Here is a 27,372-nt window from a genome sequence, read left to right on the forward strand (position 1 = left end):
GAGCCCGCCAGCCGCGGGGCCGGGGGACGAAAATAAAGCAAAGCGTAAAGAAAGCCCCAGGGGACGGCGTCAAGGCCGGCAGCACCGCCGAGGGGCGCCGGGCCAGCGGCCCTCCCCCGCCTGCCGTCACCCGCCGCCACCTCTGCCCCGCTAACCTCCCTGCTCCGCCCCGCCCCGCCCCGGGAGCAACATGTCGGGCCTGGCCGCCCCTTCCCCTCCCGAGAACTACAACTCCCAGCGGGCGCCACGGCGGTCTCTCCCGCCCTCCCATCCTCCCTGGGGCGGCGACATGCAGTCCGCCGGCGGCTCTCCGCGAGGCAGCGCCGGGCCCCGCCGGACTACAGCTCCCGGCGTGCCAGCGCCGCCCCGCCTCCCGCCCGCCGCCTTCCCGTCTCCGCCCTGAGAAAATAACCCCGGAGTTCCCCGCGATCAGCTGATCCCGGCTGACAACAAGGGGAGCGGGTGGAGGGGGCGAGGGTCCTGCCCTGCCCAGCCCTCCCCTCCCGGGTGCCTTGCCTGCATGGTCGGGTCGCCGCCCCGGCCCCTGGGGGAGGAGAACCGGGACATCCCCCCTCCCCGGGGCGCGGAGGGGGAGGGAGGGGGGGGAGGAGGAAGCCGCGGCCGGGACCCGACTCCTTAGTCACCGAGTGCCGGCGGGAGGAAGGGGAAGGTGGCCGCCGGCTTGTAAACAATAGCTCGGCTCGTGGCGCCCCGCTGCCTTTGTTCCTCGCCGCAGCTCTCCGCCCGCTGCCGCCGCTGGGCGGGAGGAAGACGGGGGCTTCCCCCCCCCTCCCTTCCTCACCCGGCCGCCGCTACAGAATCGGAGAGCGCTGCGCCGGGCGCAGCCCCAGGTAGGTGCGGGCAGCGGGAGCGGGGCGGCGGCGGCGGGCCACCGGCGTTACGTAACGGCGGCCGTGAGGCGGGGGGCCGCCCGCCGCCCCCGCCCGGCCCAGGGGCGGCCGAGCCACAAGTGGCCGCTCGCCGCGGGTGCCGGCCGGTCGGTCGGAGCCATCGCTACCCGCCCCGGTCTGCGAAACCGGTCGGGGAGGCAGGGCCGGGGCCCCGCGCAGCCGGCGGGCAGCGGGGCGAGACAAAGGCGGGCTCGGTGCGCAGCGTGCCCTGAGCCCCGGGGGCGCTCGTCCCGGGGGGGAGATTGCTTCGGCAACTTGGGTGGGAGAGGGGGGGAGTCCGTTCGCCCGTCAGCCGGGCCGCGGTAGCCGTCGTTGTCCGGCGCCGCTGGAAGGAACGCACAAAGAGAGCGGGTTTCTGTTTATCTGGCGGAGCACATCAGGAAATTCCCAGCAAATAAATACTGTGAACTCTGAAGGAGGAGCTTAGCTGGGGAGCGAAAGCAGAGAATTTTCTAGTATTGACACAGTCCTCTGAGTGTGTACATGTGTGTGCATTTGTGCGGTTCTAATGCCTTTTTTTTTTTTTTTTTTTTTTTTTTGCCTCTGTGTCACCAACTGTGTTCCTCCGTGCTCTGCCTCAGGGACACCTCTCCCCTGTCTGCTGAAGTACACCAGGCTGGGGTTTGGGTTTTCTCATCACTGAAAATACATTATACAGCTAAGCAGAGAAAGAATGAATACCAGCATTTGGGTATAACAATACATGAAACCAGCTACATCGTTTAAGTTTGTTTTGGAGACAGAATACTTTGCACTTAACGAGGCTCTTCCCGGGAGGCAGGTCAGTGTATGAATCTTCCAGAAATATCTATTCGTTATTTAAAATTAAGTGCGGGCAGAATTCATGTTGTGTCTCTCTCCCCTGAGAAAATACTAAACTTGCAACTGACTCTTACAGGTACTGTTGTTCAAAACAGAAACAGGAGGGAAAAACATTGCTTTGAAGAAATCTGAAGATGAGCGCCCACACACAGACCGCAGAGAAGGGACAGAACACGACACTCCTGTGCCAGGAAAGCTATGTTTGCAGTGGGACAGATGAAGCAATCTTTGAGTGTGACGAGTGCAGGAGCCTACAGTGCCAGCGTTGTGAAGAAGAGCTGCATCAGCCAGAAAGGTTACGGAACCACGAACGGACCCGTATAAGACCCGGCCATGTCCCATACTGTGACTCCTGCAAAGGTGCCAATGGGAACATAATGCATGCCAGTATGACGGGCTCGAGGCAGATAGCAGCGGTGAGGTGCCAGGTGTGCAAAATCAACCTCTGTGTGGAGTGTCAGAAGAGAACACACGCTGGGGGGAACAGAAGGAAGCACCCTGTCACTGTGTACCATGCTGGCAAAGCCCAAGAGCAGGATGAGGAGGACGGAATGGATGAGGAGACCAAGAGAAGGAAGATGACAGAGAAAGTTGTGAGTTTCCTCTTGGTGGATGAAACTGAGGAGATTCAGGTAAGAACTGCTGTGATTTGTTAGAACGAGCAAGATCCTTTAGTTTCTATCCTAGTCTTACAGGCTGCTGTGATGCTTGACTAATACTTGAAGTGTGACTGGCAGCAATGGTAACAAAATTAGGATAGCCAGTTAAGTGGCACTAAGTGAGTATCTTGGGCCAAAAAGACACAGTGCCTTGGAGTGGCCTTGCTCATTAGTTCCTCAAAAGGTCAAGTTCATCAAAACCTTATGTGTGGCAAAAGCCTCTTCTAAGAGGCTTGGTAAGCGAAGCTGGTGAAAGAATTGGCTCTGTACTGAGACACAGCAACTAAGATAAGAGCTCTATGTGCAGGATGCTGATCATTCCTTAACAAAATTGAACTGAGAGGATTGCAGTAGATATCTTGCAAACAGGAGTGCTGGCAGCCAATCTCCTGCCGTATGACTAGGAGTGGGCACTGTACCAAGCAGTGCTAATGCAAGTCTGCAGCCCCCTGCTACCCTCCTTTAGCATCAGTAAATCTGTCTGCTTTTTAGGAATAGGATAAAGTAGAAATAAGGGTTCAAAGTGTGCCATCCAAGTCCTACAGACACCATTGTTAAGCTATATCGCTTGTCACAAATATCATTCTGTGTTAACCTTTTGCTGAAAGGAGGGGAAATTTGCCATCAATTTAGGGTAGGCCTACTGGTAATAACAGCAGAAATACTAGCTGACTAGGACCAGCCTCTCGGGAGGCATTGTTTTAGAGAGTCTAGCATTCAGTATATGCAGTTAATTAACTTTTCTGTTGGCCCTTATATTTGGAGCATAAGGACTTTACAAATGTAAAAATACTTTACAAATGTAAAAACAGCAGTGTGTGAAAGTCACAGAGCAGGTTAGTTACACAACTAAAAATTCAGCTTCATCTTCAGGCTTCTAGTTTGCATCCTTCATGTTAAACCTCATTCAGGAGGCACTGAAAGAAAATGTGTAGTCACCTGAAGACTCAATATCTGATTGTTCTAATTTAACATATTCATGTTAGCAGTGGTAAAGTGAATTGTGGTGATGTCCTGATTGTTGGTAGATTGGTTATTTGTATCCATCATAGTAACAGTCAATGTGTTTAGCATGCATTGCAAGGAAATGTGACCCAAGTATCTTTTACTATAGAAGAGTATATATATGTGTACACTGTAATTATACTATAGCATAGAATAGATGCAAGATACTTGGATCACATTTTGGTCAGTTCAGGTGTACTGACAGAAAAATTCTCCTGGCTGTTGGAGGGGAAAAGGAGGAAAGGATGACAGTCCTTATGATACACTGACATAGAAAACCCACTGTGTAGGACACCAGTGACTGTAAAATGAGTTTCAGGTGTAGTAGGGGTCCTAAGTTTGTATGCCTCCCCTAAGCACACACACATATTTCTTTGAAATGCCTGGCAGATGCAGACTTTTCAATAATCTTCATCTAGCCTTGAATAGCAAGGTCTGAAATGCCTTTGAACAAGGCTGTTCTGGAAAGCCACTCGCAAGCAGTGGCTGTGTGTGGTTGTACCATTTTAAGTTGTCCTTATGCTCATGCATCTGTAAGTCTTATTGACGCAGACTTTTGGCTGCCTCTTGCGAGCAAGTGCATTGCTATTTTAATGTCATGGGCAATAAAGCCAACTTCCTTATTGGGATAGCAGTGGTCCTTTATCAGATCAAAGCAATTTGATCACAAGAGGGTTGAAAAAGCTCTCCAGAAACCATCTTGCTTCACTACCAAGATGTTGAATCAGAGCTCTTCCATCTGGATTGATCTTCTCTTCCTCATAGCTGAATACTTACATGACATCTCACAGCCATTCTCAAAGCAGTTTGAGAGTTTTCAATTAAAATATTTTCCGGCAGCTGGAACTTAAAGAGTGCTTGCTATTATAGTGATGTTTCTGCTAGTGAGCATGAGGACCTTTATTTAGAGAGGGTTGTCACATGACTAGCTAGCTCTCAGGACATCTTCTCTAGCATCTCTTGCTCTTGATAATACTGAACAGCCAATTTAGCTGTAGAAAAGTGATCCTCAGTCTTTTCTTTTGTGCTTGTCATTAGCAAGATTATTGCTGATTACATGGGGAGAAATCCTTAGAATCCTCTTTAAATAAACCGAAGTTTTGTCCAAAAATACCTAAACGCTAATAACTTGAAATGTGGAGATTCAGGGTTTGAGGGTGTGTGGCTTTTTAAGCTTGAGCAGACAAAGTATTTATTAGAATTATGGAGTCCAGCTATGTTTAACTGTCTGTTTTCTGACCTTTGGAACTTGAAAATTGTTGCATTAGTTAGGAAATAAGAGAGCAAACTGCTGATTTGCTATCAGTGGTAGATTCTGCCATAGCAATGTTAAATGCTAGTCCTACAAAATTAGGCAGCACTACTTATGCTACTGAGCAAACGCAATGGGTGGAGATACTTTCCGATATATACATGTTGACAAGCCTCTAACTTGAAGGTGGTTCAATGAGATGGGAACACAAGGCAAAGAGATTTATTTTCTGTTTTCCTTTGGAACTTGGAGTTGTTAAACTCAAGTGGTTATGTTTCATCTCATTGTTCCTGTTGGCTTCTTGGAGGTGGCAGCTGTGAAACTGAAGGACATTTATAGTGTGTAAACAATGACCGATCTAGTTCCAGAGTCGGAAGCAATGTAGATTAATCCATAAGGAGTTGTTCCTGAGCAAATTAGTTTATCTAAAAGGTGGAGATTCTCAGCTTGGGCTCAGCACTATGCTGACACAGCTATGATAATTCTGAGATCTGCATAATTGTCTTTGTGCCATGTTGCACAGATGTGCTGGCCTGCTCAAAGCTAGTTTGGAGCTTTTTGCGCTATGCAGACATAACCATAAGCTCAGAAAGCTGAGGACTTCTTGTGCTTGTTTCAAATCCACTTAGTCAGGAAAGGTCCCCTTTTAAACCACCGCTTAAGAAGCAGTTGTATGTAGAGAACTGATGGTAGCTTAAGCTCGTATCTGTGAAATGCAGACTTCTCTGTGATGTTCATCATAACAGCACTATACCTGAGCACCTCAAAAAAAAAAAAAAAAAAAAAAAAAAAGAGTGGTTATCTCATGTTAAGCAAATGCCGTTAAAGGTTAAATCCAAGTTCACGCTGCAAGTCTGTGGAAGAACCACAGAGAGAGGTTGTTCCTCATGGAGTCCAACCCCACCTGTCTCAAGCACCCCACAGCGTGATGCTTTGACTCTTGTGTGTTAGTCCCCAGCCATCTTGACCTATACCACAAATTTTCCTTTCCTTCTTCCAGGACTTATTGCCCCTCATAAGACCTTACTGACTACTTCTATGAGAAAACAAATCATGTCTGTGGGTTTTCCAAATTGGCATCACCTGCAGTTTAGACCCCATTTTAAGTCCTTTTTTCAGGCTGTTCTATATGCAGTTTCTCTTTATGCAGTATTAAATGTTTGGTCTTATCTATTGCATATCTAAATCCATGACTTCAACCAAATTGTTCTTGATAACTGCAGCATCTGTTTGCTAATTGGCTCTGACATAGTCTCTCTTCCTTGCTCATCTCTACTCAGAATGATATTGTGGGGATTACTTCCTCAGCCAATTGCTTTGGTCTTATCACTACTCTCGTTACATCTTCCACATCTCCTCTTTGCCACATTAGACTCGCTGTTTCCCCCCCCTTTTTTTATCTATGTAAATCCCTCAACTGAATCTCCCGATCTGCTCTGTCAAGATGTCAGCTTTCCTTTCTTGTCTCTAAATGCTGCTTTTTCAAAGAAGCATAATTGTGCTGTCAGTAGCACTGCCCCTAGCACACAGGAGGCCTTTCCCTTAAGAACTTACAGAACCAATTCATTGATCTTTTTTAAAACTCCCCTATACTCGTGTATCTATTAAGAAAAACAAAGCAAAACACAATAATAAAAAGATGGCTTAGGTTAGGATAGTTGTTTCAAGTCCTGATACTGTGTCAATGTCTCTTGAACTTTTCCATGTGTCTGTCTTTGTCTCTTTTACTTATGTTTATGCAGTTTCTGGAACAGTATCCATTTTTGCTTTGTCTTTATGTCCTTTGCAATGGAGTTCTTTAGCATAAAGGACAGAATTATGTATCGTTGTACAGTGAACTCTATTTACTACTACTTCCGAGGTAGGGAATAAGAAATGCTTAGCAACGCATAACAAAAATTTGATATTTTTATCTTGGGGAACAGATGTTGAGAGTTCTTACTACAGGATCAGAACTTGGTTGTAGTATCACTAGTGGCTTCTATGATAACACTTTGTCCAAAGCTCTAACTAAGGACTCGGCACATATACTTTATAGAAGTAGAGAAAGCCCTTCATGGACCCCAGAATATAGGGGACATGCTTGACTGTTATTAATCTGCCTTAGATTTCACTGATCTTTGACCAGAAACTAGCTCTGTCAAAAGAAATTACCCAATCTCTGGGTTGCAAAGAAAAATAAAAGGTACTGACTTTGTAGCCCGCCTTATGAAGGAGACGAGAAGAAAATAAAATTTTTCCTCTAGCTAGTCACAAAAATAATATCTCCAGCAGTGTAATTTTATGTGGGAGAAGGAGCATACATTTGTCACTGGGTATCCCTGAGAATACCCACTATGAGCTCCCTTTCTTCAGTTAGCAGGGTCTTTTTGTTTTACCAATAGACATATCAATTTCTGAAGTCCAGCCCCATTCCTTGAGTTCTTATTCCTGCTAGCAGGGTTAGACACCTAAAGGATTAAGCTCTTTCCATCAGCAAATACTGAGCAGGATCTATATAATGCTTTGCAGTCAGTTTAGATGATGGAGAATGACCCGTAGCCCTTATTTAAATGCAGACCACTTTATACAATCATTAAATAACCAGCCTCTAACGGCGTAACAGTCCATGGGTCCTCCTCTGTCCCCTCTTGTTAAAAAGTAACAGATACGGACTGATAACTCTTTAGGGGTGCTAGCAGTTTTACTTTTCTCACTCCCACTGTAAACCTGATGAAAGTACTGTGATTTTTCTCTACCTACTGATTTGAGCCTGGCCAAAGTCTAGGGATGAGAGAATGGGGAGTCACTAAGAATGCTTTTTCTAGTCAAGTATTCGTTGTCAGTCAATGCGAGCTAACATATGTCTTCTCTCTCAAGTCTTATTGATGCCTCTGTAGTAGAAAAGCATTTGTCTGACAAATAGTACTTGTTCCTATGATGCTCTTGCTTGATTTGCTGTTGGAGGAATGTTTTTGTTTTGTGCTTTAAGGTAACACAGTCAGCTGTAAGTTTCTAGGAATTTCAGTCTGTATCCTGTAAACTGAAGAGTTACAGCTGGTATATTTGCCATGGATGTAAAGAAGGAGGAAGAAGTGTAGAAAGATCCAAGTTTTTTAGGTCAGTGTGATTTGTCAGGTCAGTATATGTAATTTCTGTCCCTGTTCTACTCTTGATGAGATTTCCTCTTCTTTGTACTTCAGAGAGGTTTTCTTGCCAAAGTATTTTTGGGAGTTTGCTGTTCTACACTCCAGGAATTTTGTTCTTATTACTTTGCTATTTTTCAGTATTCCTCCCATCCCAGTCTGTTTATCAATTTTGCTGTTCTCTCTCCTACACTGAAGTGCGCTGTTTTTCTGTCCTTGGAATGAAGTAGTAGAAAAACTACTTAGCAATTGCTGGTTAGGAGTGTTCTTTCTTCCACTGGACATATACCAGTATTTTGAAGACTATTTTTAGAAGATGGGGGAAGAGCCATCCATTCAACAAATGCACATCTCCTTTAACAGTCTCAGGCTGACTCCTGGCTGATTTGAACATAGCCACTTATAAATATTGCTTTTTCTTGGAACTGTTCTTGTACCTTCTTCATGATGCAGCTCTCCTGGGTCGTAATTAAAGTCAAATCTCTTGCTTGCTTCTTGTCTTTTTTGTCCTTATGCTGACATGAGTGCAGGTGTGGAGGCAAAGGAGAGCAAGTCATGGGTGAGAGAAGCTGATAGGAAGCTGCTCAAGAATTACCTGCTGTTTGATTTGAGGAGTTCCTGAACTAAATAGGGTTGGGGGGAGGGAGGTGTTCTAATGCTTCCCCTGCTGTACCTCTCCCTGCATTAATCCAGTGAATCCTTTTGGGCTCCTGGGTGCTGCCAGCAAGAGCAGGACATGAGTGCTTTGGGGTGCATTCAAGAAAGACAGGAGAACTGGCAGCTTGCTCTACTCCAGCCCTTCTATCCTTTCCATCTCCTCCACTTTCTCACTTCTGCAGGGGTCACCAGGAGGCAGATGGTGCTGCAGTACACCTTTTACTTTTTTCACCTGGGTTGTTAATGCCTTGCTTTGGGATTGCAGGATAGCAGAAGTTTCACAGTCCTTTGCTTATCAAAACACTCTGCAATTGGGAAAATAACCAAAGTAACTATTTTCTAGGAAGACTGGAACTGTAATACAATTAAGTTTGTAAATGCCCCTCTTGACAAGGACAGTGGTATAAAGTAGTGTCCATACAGGTAATCTAGTTACCCTTAGTATTGAGGAAGACTAGTACTTACAGCATGAACTCGCTTGCTGACTTGCTGTCTTTTGGATAAGTCTCTTCACCTGGATGTGGTCTCTGCTGCTACAGCTGTGACATTGGAGTGGTAATTGGTAGCTGTGTGCCCAAATTAACATCCATGGAGAACTTGAAGGGTACTTAGGATACAAAGTAATGACTTGTGCTTCATTGTTTACTGTTCTCTTCAGGAGTTAAATGACACTCTTAAATTAGTGTTATTTCTGCAGCAATTGCATTTACCTTGAAGTCTTTATTAATTTTGAGCTCTTGCAAAAGTAATTTTTCAGTTAATAAACAAATTAGTAGGCTGTCTAGTCTTACTTCTGCTTTCAGCAGTGTTATGAAACTCAGCTGTCATCTAGAGGGTAACTTATCTAGTAATAGCAATATTTCAGCCAATATTGCCTCTTAGGTTAGGGAGGAGTCCAATCAAAATGAATTACTTCCCACCTCCTTATGTTTTTTCCACTGCTGTCTTAAGATCTTTGAAACAGGGTCTCTCTCTTTGGGTAGAGTTGTTAAGCAGGATTTAACTCTTCTCTCTCTCTCTCTCAGGAAAGAGTCCTGTAATAGATAGACATGTGCTTCAGACACGGGCAGCCTCAACCCTTCATTGTAGGGACCTATAGGTCCTGTTGAGGCTCATTCTGTTAAGTTCTGTACAAACCCATGAAAATAGTGTTCCTGAATTCCTTTGCCAGAGCTGTGGGAATGAACAGGATAACTTTGGTCTGAAAAAGATACTCAGTTCAGGGATACTATTTTCATGGGTGTGTACAGAGCCTAACAGAACCCATAGGCGGTGCAGTGATTTGCAGTGAAGGCAAATAAGCAGGTACAAAAAAATTCAGCTTAGAAAACACCCCTAATACAAATGCTTTCCTTTGCTTGAGCCACATCTGCACCCATCATGGGGAATAAGACCAAAACTAGCTGAAGCTGAGGAGGAGTGTTGGAATCTAACCTTAAATCCTCAGGCTGTGTCTGACCCCTCTGTTATTTTGCCCTCCCTGCATCCAGTGTCAGGTCCCTCAATTCGGGCTTGAGGCTCTGTAGGACTCCAATCCTGAAAATGCTGATGTCTGCTGTCAGCTTGGCTGAAGTCTAGGAGATTCCTGAGGACAGTAATGATAAATATATTTAAGTGTTTGCTGGGACAATGATTAATAACTTACTTCTGAATACCAGATTGCAACTACTGGTACGATGTACACAATTTTATAAACTAATCCATTGATACAGCCTTCTGGGAGAGTTTTCCCAAGCTCCCATAGAATGTTTACATAATAACAAGTCACTCTCTGAGTAGTAGAATTAATGAAGTCTAATTTCTGAGATATCTGCCTCCCATTATCCGGTGCTTATACACATCTTCTGTCTTTTGGGTAAGAAGCAGTATGTGTGCTCTCATGCACTGGTCAGCATGCTTGCTGGCTAGCAAGTATGGGCATGACCTCTCAGCCTAGTACTCTGTCTTGGTGGCTGTGTGGAGTGGACAAGAGACAACCTTTTTCCTCAGAAAGGTTATTAGAGTCTATCTTTTCTACTCTGCTGTTTGTTGTCATCAAACTTTTAGGAAATTTATGTTTTAGAGGCACTTATTTCTCTATCAAATATGTCTGTTTGTTGTATGTGGAAGACTTGAGTAATGGCATAAATGACATTTTCCGTGGGAAGTCATGCAGAACAATAGGTGTAGGAAACTAGAGCTGCTTGGACTTACAAGTCACCCTTGATTCTTCTTGAGCATCTGCTTGTGATCAAAATTTTCTCTTGTTTGGAGGCCTCTAAAAGCTAGGAGGAAGCAATGGCATCCTGAGGTCCCTTTCAGGCTGAATTGGTCTGCGATCTTGGTGGGAACAGGGTTTGAATTATCATAGTCTAGAGCCTCTCTCCTGGCTCTACTGTTGTCATGGGTTTTATAGCAGAGTTTCTCTTCCTCACAGGGAGCTATCCAATCCTTTTTCTCACTAGGTAGCAAGAAATGGTTGGGAATATCAACAGAAGTTTCTCCTGGGGCAAATGAGCTTCCAGCTGCTGTTTTAATACCCCAGCAACTCAAGTGCAACAGGCTAAGCCAGCTGTGCTGCTTTGCATTTGTGCACTGTCTTTCCAGCAGTGGTTGTGAGAAGCTCTGCAAAGATGTGAATTTTGGTGGCAGTACTGTACTGTGGTGCAGGTTATTCTTCTCAGATTTGTCTTATAGGCTGTAGTTAAAGGAAGAAGTCAGCTTTATAGGTTTCTCTCTTGTTTGTTTTCAATGTACACTGGAATTCTGATGTAATGACCTAACAGTAGGAGTTGGGGCTTTAGGCATGCACCTGTAAGACTCTTATGTGAATCTACCTCCAGATAGGAACTCAGATTTTTAGAGTTAAAACACAACTGCCAAAATTTAGAAGCTGTGTCATAAACAACTGTTTTGTGTTGAGGTGGGCAGATCTGACAGACCTGTTCTGTTTCCAGGTTTAATGATTGATATGATACTTTGTCCTTAAGATCAGTTACCTAAAATTGTCAGTTTTGTGTTTTAGAAGTTCAGGGCTACTTAAAAGGTTGCAGATCTTGTTTTAGCTTTGTTTGCCATTTCTCCCTCTGATTTCAAGTGTTACTTTGAATTCTTGTAAGCATTATCTTTTTTAAATGTTTCTGAGCTGTGAGCAGAATTGCTTGTATTGCCAGTATTAAGTAATGCTGTGAGGGAAATAGTATTTTTTTTCCACTTGATTATTTTGACTGCTTGTACTTGAAGACTGATTTGTTTCAGATGTTTGCAATTTTATGCTAGTGTATATTTAGATGGGCTGTTACGAATCTTGTAGCTTATTTTTCCATTAATTGAAAAGTGTGTTAAATTTGTATCCTCTATTGATATAGTGGATATGCATCAGAAGATGTTGTGTGCTTGTTGTCAGACAAGTCTAATGACTCAAACTTAATTATTTATATAATGGCGTCTTAATTGTGGAAAACGTATATATTTTAGTTATTAAAAATACTCTGTTAAAATCAGGTCAAGCAAAGAGCAAGATTTCAAAATGCAACAACAAAAGTACCAATGTAAGTCAAAATGACAGTGTAAGACTAGCAAACGAAGGCACTGATGAATACTATGCCAAGCACTCTTGATTTTTGTTTTGAGCTATTGTGTCGTTGTGGCACAGCTCTGACTTGCACTGCTTCCATGAATATTAGTAAGCCTGAAAGGGTTCATAAAATGTTTTAAAAGGAGAAAACTGTTGTAAAAATGTCTGATTCTCTTAATGTGTTTGTTTTGCCTGGAGGCAGATTTAAAGTTATACGAGTACAGGTCATTGGAAACTCTGTTCTATTTTATGGGTTTTGTTCCTAAGCTTTTAACATGTTATTGTTTTAATAACACTGTTTCCAAGAAATTCATAGGCAGGAATGTCACTTTAGCAGTTCTTGTTTCTTGTCTCTTCCTAAACAGTTCTACTCTTATTATGGCTTGGATCTAGGAAACTTATTGTGTTACGTATAACAGATTTCCAAGTGTCACGGAGGCTTCAGATTTATGTGTTCCACAGCAGCATGGTATGAGTTTTTGTGTCCTCCTTAGAGAGGACTTTAGCTGTAAAGTTATCTGTTTTTCCTGCGGAAGACCTTCACCTTCAGTTCAGCTCAACTTGGGTGGAGTGCCTGCACAGGGGGGCTGGATGACAGTTGCTCACAGAAATGTAATTAAAACTATAAAAGAAATCTAACCAGGATTTTAACCTATGGTAGAGTAAAGGTTATTCTTTCTAAAAGAGAATCTTCTTCTGAGACAAGAAGTGTAACAAAAGTGTAAATGAGTCTCTGATACTAGAAATGACAAAATAAAGAAGGGGCTAGAGAGATATGCCTATTGTCTTAGGTTAGACATACAAAGTTTTCATTCTTAATTGACGTTGATGTGCAATTTAAGGAAGGTTTCATATTTACCCTCTGCTGTTCATATCAGAGATGTGGAGCTCTTGGGCAACGTGGGAATGGACACAGCTATGGGAACAGGAGTCCTTTGTACATGCAACAGAAGGTGGTACCATGCAAACCTCTTTAGAGATGAGAAGCAAAACGGAGAAGTGGGACTTGAACCCAATGGGGATTAGTACTTCGACACTTATTACACCTACTCTGTTTTTAAATGTCTTAAAGGAATTTGCTCAAGGAAGGTGAATTTGACTACTGATATGGGGATTGCTGTGGATGGTTCTTTGAGAGTATCATCCCTGTGCTCAGCAGTAGTTGAAGAAAAGTGTACAAGAGCAAGGAACACTCAATGACATACAAGCGTACTCAACAAAACGACGGGTGTGGTTTTGGTTGTATTGGTTTAGTTCTTGGTTTTGTTTCTTCCCTCCCCCCCACATGGAATTTATTGTAACAGAATGTAATGTTGCGGTATCCAAAACTATGACTAGGTTCACAAAGGGGCTAGGCAACATCCTAGTGGATAGGTCTACTGGTTCTCTACCAAACATGAGCGTCTAGATGCAACCACTGCTCAGGAAGTCCTTTGACATCTGACTACTGAGAGCTGGTAAAGCATGCTAGGAAACATTCACTCTTTTCATGTCTAAACTCTTTCTCACCTGTTACCGAGTCCTGTGAGACAGTGTTGGACTAGCTGGACTTGAGTGCATTCTTGTGCTCCTGGGTGACTTGCTTGTCTGAATCATTCCTGTGTTGTGTCCTGCAAGGAAGTCTGAAAGAGCCTAGAGCCTTAGAGGGGGGGTAACAGCTCAGTTCTTTGGGTGTCTGATTTGATATTCGGCGTAACTTTTCTGCCAGAGTGATCTGGATTATTGATCTGGAACCAACTTTCCTTCTGCCTGGCTCAGTAGTCCAGTTCTTCCCACAGTAAGTTGTCCTGGCATCAACAGTTGTTAAAGTACATCGAATGTGAAAGAAGGCTGATGGTGTGGACATTTACATTAGCTCAGCTTGGGATAATTTCAGCTATAGTGGAGTTTGTGTAAGTAGACTCCTGTTTCTTACTGGTGGGAATGCACTGCAGAGCTATCCTTGTCCTTGTGGTCCCTATTGTCCTTTGTGTCTTCTGACATTACTGACACAGCCCTTTCCACAAACTCTCCCAAACCGATACAAGAATAATAACCAGTGCTGCCTAAAAGACCTTAATTATTAGTTGTCCTACCAATACTTAAGCGGCTGTTTGAAGACTGATATTTCTTTGTGCTGTACAGGGAGTGCATAACCACAGATGATGGCAAAAAGAGGGTCTGTCAGTCTGATGGTAAGAAGTTTGGGAGGTGGGAATTAAAAACAAAACAATCTGGACAATAAATTATCCTATTTCTTTTTTTTTTTTTTTACATACATATAACATTATTACGTTATCAAATCTGTGAATGGTTTTTAGGAGCTATCCCATGAACCAAGAACTTCCTTTTATCCACAGAGGCATCTCCAGAGACACTAAGAGAAACTGCATCTGTCATCTAAACTACCTTCCTGATGACAAGCTAACAATCACAGCTACCAGAAAAGCAGACCCTTTCTTGTGTACCTGTATCTTCATGGTCTCCCATAGACACCAGAAAAGATTCTGTTGAGAACATTTGATTTGTTTCCTGTTTTCTTCCACACTGTGAGGCTGCCTTGAATGCTTTGATTCTCTGAGAAGCTACTGAAGCCCCACAGTCCACAGTTTTTCATTCTGAACACTGTTCCTAACCATAATCTGGCACGCTTTTTTTTTTTTTTTTTTGGTACACTGGCTGTTTTTTATTTTTCTTCAAAGCCTAGATGCTGCTGATAGATCCACCCAGAGCAAATGGGACTGGCTGAGCCTTAAACTAATTTGCTGATCTAAGAATAAACTTGTTCGAAGAAACCATTTGTTACCTCATGGCCTCTGTGGATTGTGAGGCCTTCCAACTGTACTCGTGGGGGGGGAGTAGCCAAGGAGCTTCCAGAAATTGAGAGGCAAGTGAGAGGGGTTGGAAGCCCTGCTCCTTTCAGCTGACAGCGATTCCTTGAGGCAATCGTGATGGAGGAGGTGAATTTAATCCTTCTCAAAAAAGTGCCTCTGTCATGTTCTTCCCTGTCATGTAACACGTGGATAAAACCTGTTAGAAGAAGAAACAGCAAGTGATAAACAACCATACCCAGAAACATGAAAGCCAAGGCCGTATTCCGCAACAAAAGCGAGACAGGCTCTCGTGCAGAGCCCTTACCAGTTTCATTGCTTGTTTATCCATTCCCTGTTGCTCTAGTATCTGAACAGAAAACACCCTATTCTCTAACCTAAATAGCATGGTGCTTGTCACTTAATCTACGTGAAGCCAAAAAGAAGTAACCTGCTGAAGGCTGTCTGCTGTTTTGTGTGTGTCTATTTTGTTTGTGTGGGTTGTTTTGGTTTTTTTTTTTTTCTTAAATGAAAGCACAATACAGTAAATCATGAAATGGGTCATTGAAGTAGTTGTGGCACTTCTGTAAAAGCCAGTTTGACCTGCTTTGACCACCTGACTCCAATGCATGACTTTGCCACCTTCTGTGCCTGTCCTTCCAGCTGAAGGATCGAGCTGTAGGAGAGGGACCAGCTGTGTCTGAGAGACCCCAGCTGTGGATAGGTGCAGCACAGCTGCACAGATGAGCTTTTTTCTTCCTAAACAGGTGCTTGGCCTCTGTGGATGAGGCAAGTTAAAGTGACAAAAACACTCCCCTGTCTTGCATCTGAATTTGGATGCTTGCCAGGAGATTAATGCTACTGAGAGTGTCTGCCATGCTCCAAGTAGCTGTTCTGGCACATTGGAAGTAGGATTGTGTTCCCTTCTCTGAAAGGACTGCCTCAGGGAATGGGATGAGGTACAAGAGGTTCCACTAGACAGGTAATCACAGTAAGGTATCGCTTCCAAAATAGCTACGTGATGGAACAGCCTAAATTGCATTGATGTGTAGGTGTTACAAAACTGCTTTCTAATATTTTGCTTTGGACTTCTCAGTGCTTCAAAAACGTAGGAAATCTGAACAGGAAGCAATCACTTGTTAATCTTAGGAATCCTGAAACCAGCTGTGTTTTCAGTGTTGTTTACTCCAATTGCAGAGTTATAATATTTTGCTCTTTTTGTTTGTTTGTTTGTTTGGAAGGTAAGGAATGAAGAAGACTTTATTAAGAAACTGGACTGCAATCCTGACCAGCATCTAAAGGTAGTGTCCATCTTTGGGAACACAGGGGATGGCAAGTCTCACACCCTTAACCACACTTTCTTCTATGGCCGGGAAGTCTTCAAGACGTCTCCAGCCCAAGAGTCTTGCACAGTTGGAGTCTGGGCAGCCTATGACCCTGTCCGCAAAGTGGTGGTAATTGATACAGAAGGCCTCCTGGGGGCCACTGTGAACCTGAGCCAGAGAACACGGCTGCTGCTGAAGGTCCTGGCCATCTCTGACCTTGTCATCTACCGTACTCGTGCTGACAGGCTCCACAATGATCTCTTCAAATTCCTTGGTGATGCCTCGGAGGCTTATTTAAAACATTTCACCAAGGAGTTAAAAGCTACCACAGCCCGTTGTGGCCTAGATGTTCCTCTGTCAACTTTGGGTCCAGGTGTCATCATCTTTCACGAGACTGTGTACACCAAGCTACTGGGCTCTGGTGAGTACGCAGTAAGAAACTGAATTACAACGTGCTAGACGCTATCTGTAAATTATCAAGTGGCATTGAATATTCAGCATTCTTTACTACCATGTAAAAGATGTGGTTTGGGTTTTGCTCTCACTTGTTCCAGTCTGGGAGCCAGGCTATGAAAATAGCAGAGCATTCCCTGATGGCGATCTGACTACCCCAGATCAGCTAGAATAATCTTCTTAGCCAGCTGGATATCAGCACTGACTAGTCATGATGTGAGTTCTGCCAGCCACAGGAGGGGTCATTGTACAAGATCATGAGTATGAGTGAGATGGCAGACGAAGGTGAAAACTGAGACACCCTGGGGTTTTGGCAGGGATATGGAGTATCCTGTTGCAAAAAAAAAAAAAACTAAAATAAAACTCTATGTAGAAACTAGGATGAGCAAGAATAATGAAATTGATGAACTTCCATACTTAGAGTACCCTCACTCTACTTTTTCAAATTCTGTCATACTGGATCATGCATATTTAAATTGTGTATTTTATTTGTATGTCTGAGTTAAATGCACTGTCGTGCGGAAGTCATGGCACGTTTTGGTTTTGACTATATAGGGATCTAAATTTCTTCTCCTGGCCACATGTTTCTTCCATGTTTCAAAAGGTGTGATGAAACCTTTCTTCATTCTGTCCATTTCTGATGCTTTGATCAGCAAGGGCCCTAATAATTTGGCCTGCAGTGGCTGAGGCTCAGTCCTACTGTCTCTGAACACCCAGGATTCTTCTACTGTGTAATACGGCAGCAGCTCCTTGCTGGCCACTTTCTCATTTTGGGTTTTCTAACACGTGATGTCTTGAGCTAGTAGAAGAACTTGACATTCTTTCTGGTTATTATTAGAGTTACTTAATTACTTTTAACTTACCTGCCAAGGTTGTTCCTTTTCTTACATATCAGTTTGCTATGTGCAAAGTCAGGGTAGTAAAGAAATTATATTTTTATGGTCATCTCTGATCGTGGTAGGAATAGGAAAGCAACATCTTAGCATGTGGATTTGCAGCAAGCTGTAACCATCTGTCTTGACGAATAATTAATAAGTGTGTTTATGTAGTTTTAGGGCAGGGAAAAATGGCTCTGCCTTATTCTGAAATGTACCGCAGGTAGTTGGAAGCAGGCAGAAGAATGTGGTCTGTTCTATGGAGTCTGACCTGATGTGGCCAGTTCTGAAGTGCTTCACCATGTCAGAGTTGTCAGGTTGACAGAGGCTCAGTCTTCCTTGCTCCAGGGTTAGCATGGAGAATAAGTGGCCCATGTAAGGTTCACGTCCTCTACTTACCAGGTGCTAGGACTAGATATACCAAGTTATAGTCTGGTGAGAAGAGGGGAAAAAAGGGTGCTGACATGGAGTTTCCTTATATTATAATATAAATTGCTTCTTATTCTGGATATCTGTGTTTCCAGACCTAGATGTTTCTGGTTTTACCTGTGGAACTTGGTCTTAGAATCTAAAGCTGTGTATCAAAAAACAAAGACTGCTTTTGGAAACAGTTTGTTTCTTTTTTCCTTCTTGTAAAATATAACTGCATTCCAGATGTATTAGAAGGTTTAGTTAGGAAAACTAGCATTATGTTATGTATGAAAGCACTGTGCAATTTAAATACTATTTTAAAGAGTTGGTTGTTTTTATTCTTTTACTGATACTTTTATTTATAGATCATCCTTCTGAGGTTCCCGAGAAGCTCATTCAGGACCGGTTTCGGAAGCTAAGCTGTTTTCCTGAGGCTTTCAGCTCAATCCACTACAAGGGAACAAGGACATACAATCCTCCAACAGATTTCTCTGGACTTAGGCGAGCTGTGGAGCAGCAGCTGGAGAACAATACTACTCGGTCACCTAGACAGCCTGGAGTTATATACAAAGCACTAAAAGTAGGTGGAGAAGATACAAATCTCTATTTGTATCGCTGTTGCTAGTAACTGTCAGTTAGAGCTAATAAAGGTAGAGCACGTGAACCAGTGATGCAGACTTGCAGATGTCTGGTGATAAAGCAAGCCTTCCATGAAGATGATGATTTTTTTGTAACAGCCAGGTAGGCTGGGTAGTTTGTTTTTTTTTTTTTTTTTTTTTGCTTTAAAACAAACAAACACCTTAGCAAAGACCCTGAAAGGTCAAGAAAAGTTGAAGAGCAAAATGGAGCAAAATCAAAAAACTGAGCTGGGAAGAAACTAACTGGAGGAAAAAAATCAGCTGATCTTGTGAGTGACAAGCACTTAATGACAGTGATTTACAAAGGGGAGGCCCAGAGCAGTTATTGGTGAAATTCCTAAGAATGCCCTCAGCACAAGGGGAGGGAATGCAAGAGCTAATGGTTGGCAAAACCTAGCACTGAGTGTAGTGTAACACAAGGGCTAGGAGGCAAAAAGAAGGAAGGAGATGTGTTGGTAGCTAGAAAACAAGATGGGCTCAAACCAAATGGTGTATCATTGCAGAGATGTGGCATCAGATCAGAAGGCTGGTGAAAAGGAATTGGAGAGAGCAGCTGATGGTTTTCTTAGAAGGTTCACCTTGCTAGGATGTCAGAGGGATTTTCAGGTCTTCGAACTTACAGTCTGTCCTACAAGCTTCTGTGCTTTGCTACCACTATCTGATTAGCAACATATTTTCATTGGCCCGAAGAGCACAGCTGTCATTGGGGAGGGGTGGGCAGAGCTGGGGCATATCTGCAGAAGAAGGTAGTGTTAGCAGTCTTTTCTGGTGTTAGTCACAGCTGTTGGAACAGATAATTCGGGCTGCTCTGTATTTGGGGTAGCTGAAGCACAGAGGGAATTGCAGTTTCACCAGAGAAGAGCAGTTGTTCAAAGGGCCAGAGGAAAGCTTGGGGCAGCACTTTCTGAGCTGAGGGGCAAAGAATGTGTCTTCATGTACTGTGAGAAATGACTCTGAGTTTCCTTCTGGACATTTCCAGAACGCAAAGCACTTTTAGCAAGCACCCTGCTATTTTGGGCATGGGTTGTATGCACAGAGGTGGATGTAATCTTATACCACCCATTTCTACTACAAAATTCAAAGTAGAGGCAGGAGGAGAGAAGAGTATCTCACAAGCATTCAGATCATTTCCATACAAGTGCAGGATTGGGTTTGGGCTTGGTTTCGGGCTTGGTTTCTAATCCTTGTCTTGGTTTCCAGGTTAGAAAGATGTTGTTAGCTTTGTATTCTCTCTCTGCCTCTCCCTCCAGTAGAGGAACCCATGCTTTTCCTTGCAAAAGCTTTCATAAAATGTCTGCATTGCTCTCAGTCGCTTATCAGTTCATTCTTTTCTGTTTGACAGGCTCTAAGTGACCGGTTCAGTGGTGAGATCCCTGATGACCAGATGGCTCACAGCTCTTTCTTTCCAGATGAATATTTCACATGCTCCTCTGTGTGCCTCAGCTGTGGGTAAATAGATGAGAAATGCACCCTCATTCTTCTAGCAGATAGTGCTGCCCTGGTCTGCAGTCATAGAACGCAAAGTTTCTGTGACATCTTGACACCTGACATCACCTGTCATTGGCTAGTACTTCCAGGAAGAATTTGCTTGAAATTCAACTCTTAATGTGAATTGGATGGCTGCTGTTGCTGCATCCCAGCTGGATGCATGTTCTTTGCCTACTCTGTTTTTGTGTATGGCTACAAACTTATTCTGCTCATCTTTTCCCCAATGCACACAGGGCAGGAAAAAAAGAGTGTCTAAAGAAATCCCCTGAAATTTCCTATGATGATTTTTCCTGCCACTTTTATTAGCTAAACACTATAAACAATCCTAAAGCACGTATCATGGACCTGGGCTGTGTTCAGTGACTAGATCTAAGTGGAGTCCCAGGTTGGATTACAGCTTGGCTTGTAGCTCTCTAGGAAGAGCCCAAAGATTGAGCCTGGAAGGGCAGTAGATGGCAGTCAGTGCTCTGAGTCTGTGAGCTACTATAGCAGCAGGATGTTATGGCTGATTATGCTTCTGGAAACATTTTCTCTCAAATGTGATATAGTGCTATGTTCCTGCTCTTTTATGCTCATTAGGGAATTTCTAGCAGCTCCCTGCAAAGGCTGCAGTGTTAACTTGGTCCTGGTCCATTTCCAAATTTGGTTAGTCGTTCCTAAAACTGTCTGAGAAACTTAAACTGGCTACAGCAATCATTTCCTGCACTGAACTGTTGTGTCATGCTGCTTTGTACTGTGAAACAGTTGCTACACCTCCTTCCAAGGAGCCTGCCTTTCAATGATAAATGATGTCATTGCTGTATGTACAGTTATGAAAATGGTTGGGGGTTACAATGCCTATACAAATTCAACATAGTAACATAAATGAACTCTTGGTGCCATCTGTCCCGTATCTAACAACATCAGCTCATGGTTTGCTTTTGCATACTCAGGTGTGGCTGTAAGAAGAGCATGAATCATGCAAAGGAAGGAGTCCCTCATGAATCCAAAAGTCGATGCAGATATTCTCACCAGTATGATAACAGAGTCTACACTTGCAAGGTAGGTAGTGACACAAGGACAAGGTCTGAAGAATGCAGAAAGAAAGGATGGCCCAATAAATGAGGAATATCACAGGCATGTGCCTGTTTTCTTGCATTTTTTTCAAATAGGAGAGGTGCTTATGGCCTTGTCAAAAAAAAATTGATCGCCATTGAACCTGTATTTTTGCTTGGAGACGTCATCACCTCTGTGTGCTGTGTGTCATTTGCTAGCTAAATTGTGAACCCAGCTGCTGTGGAGATCACTGTATGCGAGTTATATGCCGGGGAGGGACTTTTTACAAGGGCATGTACTGATAGGACAAGGGGGAATGGCTTCAAACTGAAAGAGTGTAGATTTAGATTAGACATTAAGAAGAAATTTTTCACTCTGAGGGTGGTGAGGCACTGGAACAGGTTGCCCAGGGAAGCTGTGGAGGCCCCATCCCTGGAGGTGTTCAAGGCCAGGCTGGATGGGGCTTTGAGCAACCTGGTCTGGTGGGAGGTGTCCCTGCCTATGGCAGGGGGGTTGAAACTAGGTGATCTTCAACGTCCTTTCCAACCTAAACTAGTCTATGATTCTATGTGGCCAAACAGCCACAAACCTGGAGTCTGGGATTCCCAAGTATGCAGTTTTAATTGAGCCTTTGTGTTACAGGCCTGTTATGAACGAGGGATGGAGGTCAGCGTGGTGCCAAAAACCTCTGCTTCCACTGACTCCCCTTGGCTGGGCCTTGCCAAGTATGCCTGGTCAGGGTGAGTACTGCAGCTAAGATCTCTCTGCTCTCTGTTGCCTCTACACTGCTTGGTGCACTGGACTTCCAGTATCTCACTGAGGTAAACTGTCTTACTCTACTGCAGGTATGTGATTGAGTGCCCCAACTGTGGGGTGGTGTACCGCAGCCGACAGTACTGGTTTGGCAACCAAGATCCCGTGAACACTGTAGTGAGGACAGAAATTGAGCATGTTTGGCCAGGGGTAAGTCAGGTTGCTGGACAGTCTTTGTGTATATGTGCAGCCACGCACATGTTTGTTGTGAATGATACACCATTAAAACCTACCCCTGTGTTTCAAAGCAGGACTGGTGAATTTTTTCTTCTGCTTGCCCTCCAGTTTAACAGGAGCAGTGGGTTACAGAGCCATCTGCATCTGAAAAAAAAAAAAAAAAGAGGTTTCCCTGTTTTTGTTTTCAAATCAATATCCATTTCATTCCAGACTGATGGATTTCTGAAAGACAACAACAATGCAGCCCAGCGTTTGTTGGATGGGATGAATTTCATGGCACAATCAGTATCTGAACTTAGCCTGGGACCCACAAAAGCTGTGACCTCCTGGTTGACAGACCAGATTGCCCCAGCTTACTGGAGACCCAACTCTCAGATCCTGGTAAATAGCAGCTGTTGTAGAGAAAAGCTTTGCATAGCTAAAAGCTCTTTTCCTCACCCTTTAAGTAATATAGTATTTTGCAGATTCTGAATGCTTCTTGTTTTATTGCAGCAAGCCCTTCTCCTACAAATTTGAGAAAACTGAAATGCTTTCAGCTCTCCCCATTCTTGACTTAGCCAGAGAAAGTATGAGTAGAGACTCTGCCCAGCCCTGCTAAAGAGAGTGTTTCTCCTTACTTTTTGTGAGTTCCTCTCCCAGCAGTATTCCTATCCCAGCCAGTAAATCCTGGCTTGCATGAACTTGGTCTTCGAAGCAAAGAATCAACATCTTAAATTTGGCTACTGCAGTTGATAGTACTGTTTTTATAGGCGCAAATTAAACTGCGAAAAATGCGAAAAGCTGGCCCCAACAACTTAATTAGGAAAGGATTCTTGTGTCTTGCAGGAAACTGATAATTCTTCAATGAAAACTGCCTTCTGAATTCTTACCCTCCACAAAGATCAAATACCCACTATGATATGGCTGTAATTATTTGTGATTGTGAATGAAGAGATCATAGCAATCTATTGGCTTAACTGCTGTACATTTACCTGTCTGAATCACTTCCCTAGGATAGAGCTATGGGGCTGGTAGCACCCAGCACCCAGGTCTTGGGTGTAACTATATTTTTCACAATTTCAGGCTGAGTCTTGCCATCCTGGGATTCTGATCTCTGTTTTTCTAGTAAAGATGATCAAACTAACAGTTTTTCTTTCTATGTTGTTCTGATTAGAGTTGTAATAAGTGCAACACACCTTTTAAAGATAACGACACTAAACATCACTGCCGGGCCTGTGGAGAGGGCTTCTGTGATGGCTGTTCTTCCAAGACACGTCCAGTGCCTGAGCGAGGCTGGGGACCAGCACCAGTGCGTGTGTGTGACAACTGCTATGAAAACAGGGGCATCCAGTTAGGTAATTTTGAGTTGTGACAGAATTATCCTTGGGTAATAGTTAGTCCTGGCTTCTGGATCACAACCATTCCCATTGAGTGTAGACAGTGTTGTTCAAACTGGGCTTTGGTAGAGAGTTTTTAGTAGGGAAGCTTGAGAGCTCAATGTCTTTTGGCAGGAAGATGACCCTTGTGATAAGCTACTAGATATCTGACCCCCTGACAAAATTAGAAAATAATTGGATCTTTACTTTGTTTTTCTGGCACCTGCTGGTGGTGTGGAGCTAGCATCGGAATAGGGATGCTGCTGTTTCAGCAGACTATATTTTGTCCATTATTGCTGAAATAAAAGTGAAAATTCTGTAATCCAAGATTGGGTGATGTGGGAGATAAAGGCTGAGGAGAGGCTCCAAGCTGCCTTTTGGGTTTGCTGCTGGATTTTGCTAATGTAAATTAACTGAAACTTGGCAGAAATTGTGCTGGACTTTACTCTTGTGTTATGCAGATGTGGCTGAGCTGCCTTCAGATGAGGAAGGGGGGACACTTATTGCCAGGAAGGTGGGGGAAGCTGTACAAAACACTCTTGGAGCAGTGGTGACAGCCATGGACATTCCCTTAGGTGAGCTGTGTTCTATTCTGATAGATTTTTTTTTTTTTTTTTGTCTAGATGCATTTTTGTTTTCATAAAGCAAAACTTCTGATATAACTTCAAGAGTTTAATGTGACAGGCTGACACCTCCGCTATGATACCACTGTTGGTTGGGAGTTCTACAGCCTCCTGCACCTCACTTGCCTGATGTTTCCTCTTGGTTTTCAGCACATTGTTTCTGCAGTTCATACCTTCTCTTTTCTCCCTGTTGTGCAAATCTGTGTGCACCGAGCTGTGAGTAATTCATGCTCCCCTGATGCATAACTGCAGTGACCTGCCAGCTGGAATTCCCTAAAGACTGGCCAATTAGAAAGCATTTTATCAGGTTTGGTTTTCTTCCAGAGATGCTGAGTGCCTTTTAAGTGTGTTCATGGATACTGCTGGCACTTGGTACTTTTGCAAGGGAGGGCTGAGAATCCAAAGCTGTCCAGGTTGGTAATGATGGGAAAGTAATCAGTAATGTGACCTTTAACGGTGAGCTTAGTACAGTAAAAGCTTGCTGCTCTTTATGTGCTGGGTAGCAGTTCAGGTATGTCAGCAAACACTTCACATTTGAATCTTCTGTTGTTGGACCTGACTTCCTACTTGTTGCGCAGATCATTGTTCCACTGTTTTGCTTACAGCATGTCCTACCATAACTCTTGTAGGTGCTCGTTGTCCAACTCAATGAAAGGCAGAATAAATCCCTTTCTCAGTTCAGACAGTACGTGCGTTTCTGAATATTTGGTTTGGTGACTGTTTTTTTTGGCCACAGAAGGTAGGGAAAAGCAAGTGTCTCAACCTCTGGAAGAGTCTGAGTAAAGGAAGATGCCAACATTTAAGGAGAAACAATCTAGCTTTTTGAAGAGAGGCAGAAAGTGGGAGAATGGCCTAAATGGTTACCTGTTGCACTCAAGTATTCTGTCAGGAGGTCATCATACCACAGCCACTAAGGGGAATACTTGCAGTGTGTGATTACTTCCACTGGAGTACAGTGACATGCTCATGTTGACAGATTATTTTCTTCTCCCTCTTTCTCATCCCCCTACCTCATTTCCTCCATAGGTCTGGTAAAAGATGCTGCCCGACCTGCATACTGGGTACCAGACCATGAAATCTTGCATTGCCACAACTGCCGGAAGGAATTCAGTATCAAACTCTCCAAACACCACTGTCGGGCCTGTGGCCAGGGATTCTGTGATGAGTGCTCACACGACCGCAGAGCAGTTCCCTCTCGTGGATGGGATCACCCAGTCCGAGTTTGCTTTAACTGCAATAAAAAGCCTGGTGACCTTTAACCCCAGGCTCTTCTCCAGATCTTTGCAATTCCTTATGTTCTCAGGGTTACAAATGAAAACATATGGTCTCCCTTTCACCTCTTAACCTGTTGCAGCCAGAGTGCATGTTTCCAGTGTCTGGCCTCCTCTTGTGTTATATCCATCTTGGAACGCTGGGAATGAGCTTACATTCAGCCTCTAGGTTTTAATTTCAAATTAACTGGGGAAGGGAGGGAGCTCCCTTGTAAATGAGCAAACCAAAATCCCGTGTATTTTATTCCAATTAAAAAAAATATATATAACTATATATATCTATCTATGTATAATTTAGTATATTAAGAATACGGTTGGCTAATGAAGCTTTGAGTATTCCTAATTCAAATGATGGATGGTGTTGTTCCTTATTATATTGGATCAGACTTATGGCCTTCTGATTCTTCTTTTGGAATGTCTTGCTGATCACAATGTCCCATGAGGAAGGTTTGGACTCTGTGCTGCCAGGAGGTCTCCAGTGTTAATGTATGAATTACACCTGGTAATTCAACCAACCCTGCATCTGGAGGTGCTGTGCTTCTGACCATGGAAGATTAAACCCAGATTCATTATCAAGTTTGTTTGAACTGTGGTATGAGCAGTGGTCTTGCAGTGCAAGAGGTATCAAGATGAAATAGACCCCCTGGTAGAGACCAGTAGAGCTCTGAAAGGTAAAGCAAATCATATGACACAAGGCAAAGCGTTCTGATTTTGCCATTTCAACTTCAATACCAGATCAAAAGGTAGCAGGGTCTTGCTCTCCCTGACAATGTTCTCATGTACTCAGGTTTTCTTCAAGTTTCTCTGCCAGCTTGTTGCAGTTAAAAGTTTTGTCCAGAGCAGAACAAGAGAACAAGTTGTGTAGGCAATTCTGAAATATGAAGTTTGCATTGTTTGGGTTGTGATGACTTTCTTTTCCCCCCACCTTTTTAAGTGATCCCGGAGTCTATGGAGCCTCTGTGTTCTCAGATGAGGTTGCACAGAAACTGCACAGAATTGACTTATCTTTTTTCTAATAATATGAACTTACAAATCCACCTGGAGAATGGGAACCTTTCTTCTTTGCTCCTAGCAACTGGCACTCACTCACTGGACTTCATCCTTTTATTAAAGGACTGCAATGAATTCACTGATTTTTATTATCAAAAACACCACTTAACTAATACTGTCTTGTACTGTGGATTTGTGGTTCCAGTTATAAGAAGTAAGAGACCATTGTGGATTGAACTGCCTAAAATTCTCCCTTCTTGGCTTACATAGACAAGAATTCTTCCACCATACGAGAGTTGTCTCCTCTTGGAGTGGCTGGAGTTTGATGCAATGTCCTGGAACTGTGGTCTTTTTTCCCCCAGCTTATTAAATGTGCTCTTGTGTAGATGAGTGCCCAACACCCTGTTTTAGGACTGTAATTAAATTAACTGCTATAAAAAACTTTATCTTCTGAACAAGTGTATTGACTTTTTCCTTGTAACAAGTGGTTCTCACTTTGTCTCTGCAAGAACATACTCACAAAGTGACTGCCCCTTCACAGCCACATCCAGCCTACACCTGGAAGTAGACTTGGAAGACGTTCTGGGACACCTTCAGTACTGGCCGAGTTTACTGGGGACTGTCTAATGTTTTTTGTAAGCAAAGTCTGCCATAAACTGACAGTTGCCCAAGGGAGGGCACAAGTAGGTAGAAATCCTCTTTTAAAAGACATTCTGCACATCCAGCATAATTCTGTGCTTCAAAGTATTTTTATTTTTTTAATGGGTGAGCAATGTGTTCTTGGTTTGTAGGCTGTGCCCTGTGTGCTGTTTATGCATGTAGCTTTACTACCATGTTAATGCACAAAGAGAAAGCAGCCATGACATTCCTTGTATAAAATCTTTGGCATCTGTTTCAACAACTTGTCTGATTTTGTTTTTTTCCTAGTCACAGCCAGAATTACTACTCGGTCAAAGAGGAAATATTGTCTAAGCATTTTTAGCGTATATGCGATCTTAGTAACTTAGCAACCTGTCAATATGCAGAGTCCATTCTTGATTGATTATCTTGGAGCTGAATCTTTTATGCTGTTGCTCAACAAAGCGAAATCTTGTGTGATGCTTAAACTGCAGCAGGCTTGGTGTTACTCTTTCTGGATAATG

The 27,372-nt window shown here is 43.4% G+C and overlaps 1 protein-coding gene across 2 annotated transcripts; it reads left to right on the forward strand.

Annotated features, from left to right (window-relative positions):
* The first annotated feature begins 1,556 nt into the window (after positions 1-1,556).
* ZFYVE1 (zinc finger FYVE-type containing 1) lies at positions 1,557-27,372 on the forward strand. Of its 2 annotated transcripts, XM_082485078.1 has the most exons (12): positions 1,557-1,692; positions 1,810-2,365; positions 16,018-16,522; positions 18,206-18,420; positions 19,821-19,927; positions 20,899-21,007; positions 21,644-21,741; positions 21,847-21,964; positions 22,202-22,372; positions 23,145-23,325; positions 23,808-23,921; positions 24,996-27,372. In XM_082485078.1, the coding sequence occupies exons 2-12, from the start codon at positions 1,868-1,870 to the stop codon at positions 25,226-25,228; spliced, it is 2,349 nt and encodes a 782-aa protein (XP_082341204.1). In that variant the 5' UTR covers positions 1,557-1,692; positions 1,810-1,867; the 3' UTR covers positions 25,229-27,372. The 2 variants fall into 2 exon arrangements, with proteins under 2 accessions (XP_082341204.1, XP_082341205.1); XM_082485079.1 differs by lacking the exon at positions 1,557-1,692 and having other exon boundaries at positions 2,223-2,365; positions 16,023-16,522.

This window comes from Vanellus vanellus, assembly GCF_965231255.1.
Source record: "Vanellus vanellus genome assembly, chromosome: 6".
Classification (NCBI taxonomy): Eukaryota; Metazoa; Chordata; class Aves; order Charadriiformes; family Charadriidae; genus Vanellus; species Vanellus vanellus.